Source organism: Geotrypetes seraphini, chromosome 9, assembly GCF_902459505.1.
Source record: "Geotrypetes seraphini chromosome 9, aGeoSer1.1, whole genome shotgun sequence".
Lineage (NCBI taxonomy): Eukaryota > Metazoa > Chordata > Amphibia > Gymnophiona > Dermophiidae > Geotrypetes > Geotrypetes seraphini.
The window spans coordinates 68,050,197-68,061,466 of record NC_047092.1 but is presented as its reverse complement, the minus strand read 5'-3'; the positions used below and the strand labels follow the sequence as shown (position 1 = coordinate 68,061,466).

The 11,270-nt window shown below is 42.8% G+C and overlaps 1 protein-coding gene across 1 annotated transcript; it reads right to left on the bottom strand.

Annotated features, from left to right (window-relative positions):
- Positions 1–5,246: 5,246 nt before the first annotated feature.
- On the bottom strand, positions 5,247–8,690 carry LOC117366403. Its single transcript, XM_033957743.1, has 2 exons — positions 8,118–8,690; positions 5,247–7,743 (listed from the first exon to the last, which is right to left on the bottom strand). Exon 2 carries the CDS (start codon positions 7,186–7,188, stop codon positions 5,842–5,844), a length of 1,347 nt encoding a protein of 448 aa, XP_033813634.1. The 5' UTR covers positions 7,189–7,743; positions 8,118–8,690; the 3' UTR covers positions 5,247–5,841.
- Between the last annotated feature and the right edge of the window lie 2,580 nt (positions 8,691–11,270).

Below are 11,270 nucleotides of genomic sequence, written 5' to 3'. Positions count from 1 at the left end.
AGCTGGTGGAAGAGAGCCCATCAGTCGATATTTGGATTCATATGATGGTGCAGAAAGCAAAATTTGAACTAGCTTTGGAAAAGGGGAAATGTCAGACTCTGGCACGTTTAAGATACATGTGGTTATGGTAACAGTGTTTGCTTTGGTGAAGTTTGCAGGGTATAGTCAGGGCTTGGGGCTATTCTGGTACTCTCCTTTAGATTTCTGTCTGGTTTTCTTCCAACCACCTCATGGGATGGGGGGGGGTGTATGTGGAGTGTGAGTGGTGGGACTCTTCTTTTTCTTTGTCTCTGTTTTAGGTTAGATATGAGGCTGAGAGGGGGGTTGGTTTGATTGATTGTTATTTTAATTTCTATTATAAAATGGGCCTTCAGTCAGTATGGCTGGAACTGGGTAGTTCTTTTGAACACAATGTAATCATTGGTATGCTCTATTTTGCTTGTACACATGTTATTCTTCTGCTTAGTACCTTTCATTGTCCTGTTTTCTGTGCTGTCTCTGTGTGAAGATCTAATAAAACTATTATTTAAAAAAAAAAGAAGAAGAAGACTTGAAGCAGTCCAGAGGAAGGAGACAAAAATTAACTCAGGATTGTGCCAAGAGATGTATGAGAAGAGGTTCAAATATCTTAATATGTTTACCTTAGAGGAAGGAAGAGATAGAGAAGATATAATACAGACATTTAAATACTTGAATGGTATTAATCTACAAACAAATCTTTTCCAGAGATGGAGAAGCGGTAAAACCAGAGGACATAATATGAAGTTGCAGGGTGGTGGACTTAGGAGTAATGCGAGTAGATACTTTTTCAAAGAGAGATTCGTGGATGCCTGGAATGCACTTCTTGTAGAGGTGGTGGGGGCAAAAACAGTGATCAAGTTCAAAAAATGCATGGGCTAGACACAAAGGATTCATAAATAGAAAGAGTATAGTATTGACACAAACCTCATCAGATCCACAACTATAACTTCATTTAAAATGGACAGGAATGATGCTGATGCCGGACAGACTTCTACAGTCTGTGTCCCTTATATGGCAAGACAGAGCAGGAGCAAATATGCGTGTTTTATACTACATTCATATCTGAATACAAGTCTCGCCTGTCGCAGGGGAAGAGGAGGACATCTTCTAGAGGAACTTAGCAAGTAGATTGTTGGTTCAACATTGCCTTGATGATGAGTGTGACTGTTGGGCAGACTGGATGGATCACACAGGTCTTTATCTGTCATTATTTGCTATGGGGGGTTCATAATCGAAATTTAAACATGTCTAAAAACCAGTGGCGTACCTAGCATGTGTGACATCCGGGCCCCATCATTTTTTGGCACCCCCCCCCCATCTGTACAAAAAAAAAGATTTTTAGTAACAAGCCACACATCACACATGAGTACCTAGAAAAAGGCAGCATCTTACATACTGCAGTGAGAAGTACAATAGCAATACACCCATTGTAAAACTAAAGCCAGACTAGTACAGATCAATCCTGCAGTCAATTCTAACAGAAAACCATGTCTTTCGAACACACAGAACACAAAAAACACCTTCCGCTAGTATGGAATGTCATCACAAACTTACAAAACTGTAGTGTGGATTTTAACCACGGTGGTAACAGCTCTGACGCTCATAGAATTCTGAGCATCAGAGCTGCTACCACCACCGCTGGTGCTAAAAAACGCTCCACAGTGTTGTAAAAGGGGGGATAAAATAGAAATACATAGACAAAGGTTAAATTGAACCAGCAAGAATCTGGACTCTGCATACAATGCAATACCACAGAAACAGTGACACATGTCTCCTAAAGCAATAAATAAATAGAAAATTTTTGTTCTACCTTTGTCTTCTCTGGTTTCTGATTTCCTCATCTTCTTGTTCTTGTTCTTGTTACTCTCTTCCTTCCATCCACTGTCTTCCATTTCTCTTCCCCTATATGGCATCTTCTCTCCTTCTATGCCTCTTCCAGAAACTGTATGCCTCCCCCTTCCATCTCTCCTTTCACCCCCATTGATCTGGTATCTGTCTCCTCTCCTTCCCCCCTGCTATGGCATCTCTCTCTCCGCTCCCTTCCTCCTGTTCTTCCCTGGTCTTCCTTCTCAATTTATTTTCTGCCTCTGTCTAAATTCTTTTTTACTATTCAGTCCTCAATTTCCCTCTTTCACTGTGTCTACCTATAGCTTGCCACATCTTTCCCTCACCCCTTCCAGTAACTAACTCTACCCTCTTCCCTCAATCCTGCATGTACCCCTTTTTTCGTTCTGCTCCCCACTTCCTTCCAGCATCTGCTCCCCCCTTCCCTCACACTTCCATTCAGCAGCTGTCCTTCCTCTCCCCCACACTTCCATTCAGTGTCTGTTTCCCTCTCTCTTCCCCTTCCATCTACTGCTCACCCTCTATCTCGTCCCTTCTATACACTGCCCTCTGTGCTCTTTCTATCCAGTGTGCACCCTCTCTCTCTCTCTTCCATATGGCATCTTCCCTCTTTCTATGCTCCTTCCACAAACTATCCTGTGCCCCTTCTCTCCTTTGTACATGATTGATTTCAACTCTGTCACCTCTCCGTTTTTCTCTCTCTGTCACCACCCCCTCCCCTATGCTCTTGCATCTCTTCTTCCCTCCATGCCGTTGCGTCTCCTTTCATTTCCTCCAGTTGGGTACAGCAATACTCTCCCCCTCTGCTCCCTTTCCTCCTTCTGTCACCCAAGGCCTGGTGTCCTGAACTTCATCGGGCAGCAGCAGCACTCACAATTCACTGCTGTTGCCCGCTTCAGGCCTTCCTCTCTGTCGGGTCCTGTCTTCATGAAAACAGGAAGTAGGCAGGACCCGGCAGAGAGGAAGGCCTGAAGCCGGCAACAGCAACGAATTGTAAAAGCTACTGCTGCCCAAAGAAGGTAATGGCACCAGGCCTTGGAGCACCAAGGCAGACTGCTTCTCCCCCCTCCCAGCCGAACCCCCGCTGACCCTCCTTTCTCTCCCCCCCCAAGTTAACCTTTCCGACCCTCCCAGTGAGAGCAGCAAACCTCCCTCCAGTAGCGTTGGCTGCTTCGTGGCTTTCTCCTGCCGGTGAAGCATCACCGATGACATCAGTGACGCAGCAGAGGGAGGAGAAAGCCGCGAAGCAGCCGATGCTACTGTAGGGAGGTTTGCTGCTCTCGCTGGGAGGGTGGGTGCGTGATAGGGACCGGGCCGGCTATGCACCTAAGGCTGCACCCGGGGCGGACCGGCCCCCACCCCCTTGGTACGCTACTGCTATAAAACCGCCCAAGTCAGAACTTGGATGACCTAAAAGACAGGTCGTCTAAGAATGATAATCAAACCTATTTTTTGGACATATCCAGGGTCTTTATAGGCCTCTGAATGCCGCTGTGCCAAATGCTTCTGCAGGGAGAGCTTGGGGCCGCGGTAGCTTGGGGGCCTGTTCCCCGATGGCAGCGGCAATTGCTTGGGGGAGGGCAGGGAGACAGAAGGAAAGAAGGGAAACAGAAAGAAAGAAAGAAAGGGGGACATGGAGAGAGAAAAAAGAAAGGGAGGTAGGGAGATAGAAAGAAAGAAGGGGGCAGGGAGAGAGAAAGGGGAGGGGGCAGGGAGAAAGGAAGAAAAAGTTGGGGGAGGGAATGCGGTATGGAGGAGAGAAAACATACAGTAGGCTAAAAGAAGGGAAGAAATATTGGATTCAGAGTCAGAAGAAGAAAGTGCAACCAGAGACTCATGAAATCACCAGACAACAAAGGTAGGAAAATTGATTTTATTTTCAATTTAGTTATCAAAATGTGTCCGTTTTGAGAATTTATATCTGCTGTCTATATTTTGCACTATGGCCCCCTTTACTAAACCGCAATAGTGTTTTTTAGTGCAGGGAGCCTATGAGCGTCGAGAGCAGCGAGGGGCATTCAGCGCAGCTCCCTGAGATAAAAACTGCAATCGCAGTTTAGTAAAAAGGGAGGGGGAAATTTGTCTATTTTTGTATGGTTGTTACTGAGATAACAGTGCATAGAGTCATCTGCCTTGACCTCTTTGAAAAAACCGTGGAATATAAATGATAATTAACATTTTCTCTGAGTACAGCGTGCTTTGTGTTTTTTAAAAATTTTATTGTTGGTAGATCATTTTGACTCGGTCATTTTAAAAGTAGCTCGCAAGCCCAAAAAGTGTGGGCACCCCTGCTATAAACAGTGCCTTCTTTTAGGTTCCAATTTGGCACACTTATGTGGGTGAATGATGTCACAAATTGGCTTTTTACATGTGTATGTGTTAGATGATATTCTATAAATTATTATGCTCATCACATGGCACATAACAACAAATGGGCTGTACCAGTGTGATGAGTATGAGTATGTCATAGGTGTTCCATCTAGCAATGCACACACCTTATAGATTAGTATCAGATTACAAGATGTACTTAAGCGTACCAGCTTATGCATGTCATTGGCACATCAAAGTGGCTTTATGCTATTATTCTACAACTAGTCTTATAGCCCGTTACATTAACGGGTGCTAGAATATATATGTGTGTGTCTGTCGTTATTTCTTTCTCTCTCTCTCCTTAGCCGCTTTCTGTCTTTCTTTCTTTCTGTCTTTCTTTTTCCTTGGCTGTCCACCACCACCCCTTGCCTGCTCCCCCTGTCCATTCCCCCTTCCTTTTACCTCCTCTGTGTCCACCACCACCCCTTCACTGCTCCCCTTATCCAGCAGCAGCCTTTCTCCCTTTGTTTTACCTCCGCCCTGCCATCATCACCTCTTTCCTGCTCCCCCTGTCCAGCAGTAGGCCTCCCTTCTTTTTTCTTCCCCCCCTGTCCATCAGCACCTCTTTCCTGCTCCCCCTGTCCATCAGTAGGCCTCCCTTCCTTTTTCTTCCCCCCCTGTCCATCAGCAGCTCTTCCCCTGTCCATCAGCACCTCTTTCCTGCTCCCCCTGTCCAGCAGTAGGCCTCCCTTCCTTTTTCTTCCCCCCTGTCCATCAGCACCTCTTCCCCTGTCCATCAACACCTCTTTCCTGCTCCCCCTGTCCAGCAGTATGCCTCCCTTCCTTTTTCTGCTCCCCATGTTGTCAGCACCTCTTCCCCTGTCCAGCAGCACCCTGTACTGCTATTATTCTTAGGGTAATGCTATATCCCACTTTCCCTTCCCCTCACCAGCTCTCTGATTGGGAAAATTAATAGCATACACAGATGACTGAAAGCATAATATAGGTTTATTCATACAATTTTATAATAATGAAATCATGCAGTAAGGAATCAATAATTTGTTACCATATATATTGCATCATCATTCTGATATCGGAGGACCAGCGACCATCAGAGGCAGCGCATTCATTTCATATCAGCATCACACGGCTCATCAGCAGTGGAGAAGTCCCGAGAAGTCCCGATTCCACTGAGTTCTGCCTGTCTTTTTATGCCCAGATTATGGTCAGGATCCGGTTTGTATACGTGTTCAAACATGAACATGTCACAAACAAGTTATTATGGTCAGGATCCGGTTTATGTATTGTGCTCAAACATGAGCATATAGGCACTTTTTTACTCAAAGTATTATGGTCAGGATCCGGTTTGTCTATGTGCTCAAACATGAACATATCACAGACAAGTTCACTAACCATTTATGCACATCCTGTCTTTCCCCCCCCCTTCTCTCGATTGAATCATCCATATCCTGTCTTGACTAAATCTGGCTCGCCAGGTGCAAGTTATCTTTCTGAACTCTAGTTCCCCTTTTAAAAAAAGAAAGTTGTTATTCCGTATTAAGATCCCTTTTTGCATGGCAGATGGTTTCTTAAACAGTCATTGTTACAAAAAAAAAACCAAACTCTCAGACTCCAGGTATGTCCCATACGTATCACATTCGGTCCTTAACAATGAGTGTTGTATGTAACCATCATCACTTTTTGTTGTTTACAACAAATGCCATATGCCACATAACAATTCCAGATAGATAAAATTATTACCAGAATAACAACTATTAACAGAGGATGGATGATCCAATCCAGAGTCGTTTTGGCTGAAGGTGAGTATCCTAAAAATATATCCCACCAATGATGTGAAGTAGCATCAGCTATTCCTGACCCTATTGTCACTATCGAGTCTGCTGCAATAGTGGTGGTAAGCTGATGAGCCATAATACTTTGATTTAGGTATCGGATGGCACTCTGTATTTTGGTTGATTGAGTTAATATGTTCTTAAATCTGGTCAAATTTACATCCCAATTTGGAACATCCCATTTAGTGCTATTCCAAATGATAGCTACATCCTTATCTACATCGGATGTTAATATGAATGTGTCATTTTCCCAGTGCAATACTGAAATGTTATGAATACATCCCGCAAAAGGCACTGCCATTCCTGGTATCACTGGTTGATCAGTTACTACACATACCACTTGTGGTGCTATTTCGACCATATACCTATAGGTTATTGGCATAATAGTCCATTCACATTTGTTTACAGTATTTTGCAATAAACATGGTTCATATACAGCAGATTGCAATTTACAAACTTTTCCATTTAAAGTGTTATCACAAAAAGTTAAATCATGGGTACGATTATACATATCTATCACCTGTCCATAAAAGGTGGGGGTCCAAAAGTGTTGATTAGGAGCTGACCCAATTAGTAAAGGCATCACTATGTATTTACACATTATACTCTGTTTGGTTACATTGTAAATGGTAAAATATCCCTGACATAGGGTTTCCTCACACCTTATCCCCGAACTAGGTATTTGTAGCCAATGGCCTGCATGGATTACATCAGAAAAAACGGTCCTCCACACTTGTTCATTTGCTGTCAAAAGTTGTGTTTGAAAGACATTTTTCTGTTGTTGCTGCTGTAATGTTTGCAAAGAACATATAGTCCAATTGATTATGTGAGTAATATTATTATCTATAAGGAAGGTTAGAGAATTACTAGCATTAAAAAGATCTAACATATCATTATCCACGCCAGCTGCTAGTGTCATTGGGTACCAAATAGTAGGCATCCAATTAGCTTGTATAGTTAAAGCATCATTAATTTTACTTCCAGCGTTATGCAGCCTATTTGCTAAAGATTCTATATCATAACTGTTTATTGTCCCGGTAATAATTCCAAATCCTCCCAAAATAGTATCATACCAGGCTCTCCTATATCTACATCGACTAGAGGGAGGAAAGGTAATTTTAAATTGTACACGTGTTTGTTCCGCATGCTGACCCACCATTTCACATGTTGACGGTAATCGTTTAACCTGCCCTGGATCAATTTTTGCAGAATCTATATTTACAAAGATAATAAAATCTGCCCATGTAGTACGATTCTTAATAAGAGATGCATTAGTACATAGAAAATATTTGGGGTCTTCCAATGTCAGATGCAACACAGTTCCATTCCAGGTGCTACAATTTTGTATTGCCTGCCATTTCTGTTTTGTATTTAATTCTGGGAACACAGTCTTTAAGCAACATAGAAGTGACACATGGGCAGTGACATTTACCACTACTTGACTCTGATATAGGGCATAAAAGATATACCCTCTTCTGTCATTGTGAGGGCCTTTCCATATGTCCACATTAGTTGTGATGTTAGCTATTGTACATCTCTGTCCTTTTTCACAACTAAACTTTTCCTGTTGTCGTCTGCTGGTAGCACTTCTCCATCCCCATTGAAATCGAGCATTGTCATCCAAAACCAGACGCCTAGCCGGAGTCCATCCTTCTACGTGACCCAAAGATACGATACCAAGGACTATGAATACGCATAGGACGATTAGGGTTTCCTGTAAAATTAAACACAGTATTACTCCCATAGGTAACATTTCTCCTGTGGGACATATTCCCATTTTTCTACACCAGGCCTCATTATCAATAGCGTACGGTCTTGTCCCACTGCTATCACCTCAGCAGGAGAAGGGGGACCATTTCGGTTGCTAATCCATATTTTGGCCCCAACATTTACAGTATTTGTGGATCCAAACCCTTTTGCCCCCCTAACCGTCAATTCTGTAGGGGCTGTGGTTTCTCTCACCGGAGCTATATATATAGGAATTAGCAACAGTTGTGCAATTCTTTCTCCCTGTGTTATTATTACCTCCTCCGCACCTAAGTTAATTAGTATTACCCTAACCTCCCCTTGATAGTCAGCATCAATTACCCCTCCCAAGACAGTTATTCCTTTTGAGGCATAGCTGGATCTGGTTGCCAATTGCCCATAATGTTCTTTCGGAATTTTCTCTGTGTTCTCCACAGCTCTAGTGGTGGAATGTGGTACTGCTGGTAGTGTAAATCCTGGAAGGAAAGCACATGTTCATTAATAAAAGAACAAAGAAAAGAAACACATGGCACGTTTTCCCCTCTGCAAACATGACTAATTCTTGTATCGCAGAGTCACAGTCTCTGTGTTGAATTGTTGAAAAGATTCAAAAAAGGTTTGTTTGTTTTTCCTGAAACACAAAACACACAGATTAAATAGACTTATTTCAGGGTCCTGTGGCACCAAATATGGCCACAGGAAAATTTAAACAGGCAGATACATTCTAAAATTAGACTGTCTTTTTCCTAACATCAGGGAATTATTCTCAATATTAGGTTCCTATCCTGAAGAGCTTACTTGTAAAAAGTAAGCAAAATTTCAATTCCGAATTCATCCACTTACATAAAAGTTTATTATAATTGTTCATTTCCGGTAACAAGGTTAACAAGCCTTTTGTTTCACTTTTTATTTTAAACTTCCCAATTTAATTTTAAAATGCATTTAAATTTAATTACTCCCTAATCATACATTTCGGGCAATGCATACTTTTAAAAAATACTTTATAAACCATGCAGGGGCACAAAAATTCATATTCAAAACTAATTTGAAACACTGAGATAGAAATACAAAGGCAAGGAAACTTTTTCCTTTTGCACACCGTCACAAACACAATATTTCTTTTAAGCATGGCATCTATTGCTAGAATAAATCTTTTTCTTTGCACAAAATTATCCTTGAGCCTAATCGAGGGGGGTTTTTTTCTTCCATCTCCCCTACCTTAGCATATCCCTTACAATCAGGGAATTAACACATTTCACAAGCTTTCTTTCCACATTCGTATACATTCAAAGCCAGACATTAAAACTTTCTTTTCCTTTTCACTTAACCATCTCGTTTAAATATCACTTTCTAATTCCTTCTGATCCTACAGTTCTGTTCTTCCAACACTCTTATAATCTTTTTTTTTTTTTTTTTTTAAATACATGAAATTCACTCTTTATTCTTACTGGGATGCAAACCCACATGGTCGTCTAAACACTAAAAAAAAGTTATCTCTATTGTTCTCAACACAGCAAGAATCCCTTAGCTATGCAAACTCTGATCTCTCACTACGCTGATCTTAGCGTACAGAAGCCTTTTTTTTTTTTATACTTATATTGTGCCATTTTTACAGCTGCTCTTTCTGCTACATCCTGATAATGTTCCAGTTTATCCTTTAATAATTTACTATTACATTCCAGCACCAGACACCGTCCCTCTAATTCTAACTTACTCTGTTCTACTCTCCCTTTCTCATTAAGTGCCGTCTGCAACCGCTTGTGCACCCCCACGGTATGCAGAGGCCAACACCCAACTCCTTCGAGCCAGGGTAACTGCTTCACCTGTTTTCACAGGGATTGTTTCAAGTACTTGTACACCATTCTTTGGTTTAAGTGCCGTCTGCAACCACTTGTGCACCCCACGGTATGCAGAGGCCAACACCCAACTCCTTCGAGCCAGGGTAACTGCTTCACCTGTTTTCACAGGGATTGTTTCAAGTACTTGTACCACATTCTTTGGTTCAAATTCCCTTAATTCCTTATCCCATGATTCCGCCAATCCATGATTGGCCATTTCTGCCGCTATTATTTCATACGGGTCCCCGGTCCAGCCAGGTATCCCTGCAGGTTCTTTTTTAGATTTCTCCTTACGCCGGAACATTGTTCGGTCTTATTTAGGGAGATCCTGCCGACTATGCCAATTAATGTACTGCTATTATTCTTAGGGTAATGCTATATCCCACTTTCCCTTCCCCTCACCAGCTCTCTGACTGGGAAAATTAATAGCATACACAGATGACTGAAAGCATAATATAGGTTTATTCATACAATTTTATAATAATGAAATCATGCAGTAAGGAATCAATAATTTGTTACCATATATATTGCATCATCACTCTGATATCGGAGGACCAGCGACCATCAGAGGCAGCGCATTCATTTCATATCAGCATCACACGGCTCATCAGCAGTGGAGAAGTCCCGAGAAGTCCCGATTCCACTGAGTTCTGCCTGTCTTTTTATGCCCAGATTATGGTCAGGATCCGGTTTGTATACGTGTTCAAACATGAACATGTCACAAACAAGTTATTATGGTCAGGATCCGGTTTATGTATTGTGCTCAAACATGAACATATCACAGACAAGTTCACTAACCATTTATGCACATCCTGTCTTTCCCCCCCCCCCCCTTCTCTCGATTGAATCATCCATATCCTGTCTTGACTAAATCTGGCTCGCCAGGTGCAAGTTATCTTTCTGAACTCTAGTTCCCCTTTTAAAAAAAGAAAGTTGTTATTCCGTATTAAGATCCCTTTTTGCATGGCAGATGGTTTCTTAAACAGTCATTGTTACAAAAAAAAAAAACAAACTCTCAGACTCCAGGTATGTCCCATACGTATCACACACCCCTCACCTCCTTTCGCGTCTGCCCTCCACCGATAGCCGCCTCAAGCCGCCGCGGCCTGCAGGCGCCGACAGCTGCCGTGCGCATCTGAAGCCAACAACCGCCTCGCCTCGAAGCCCTCCTCCCGGCAGCCGCCAGCAGCGCCGCTCCATGAAGCCCTCATCCTGGCAGCCAACACTCTGCACCGCCTTTCATGCGCCTTAGCATTTTATTATATTAGATGATGAGTTAGGCCATAGGCAGCCGAATGCTATTTGGTTTGGGGGGCCCAAGAGTTCCGCCCTAGCCCCAGCGAAAACCTGTGGCACGGCCCATCACCAGCTCCTGACTCCACCCCCTACCTCCTCCCAGCATTGCACTTTAAATCTTTGGGCCTGTCCCCAGAAGTAGAATGAAGGGCTCCAGGGCAAGCCTGCTCATTGACGTTACATGGCGGCTTCCCCAAAGATTTAAAGTACAACACTGGGAAATGGGTGAGAGGGCGGGCACCAACCATCAATTCTTCTGACACCTATGAGTTAGGCATGAGTTAAAATTGGTGCTAAATGCAGTTCTTTGACCACATCTCTATTTAGGCACCACTTTATGGAATTGTCCCCATATTGTACT

Bases quoted from the DNA above. Each gene is read 5' to 3' on its own strand.
- LOC117366403 (XM_033957743.1), bottom strand. From the start codon at position 7,188: ATGGTGGGTCAGCATGCGGAACAAACACGTGTACAATTTAAAATTACC.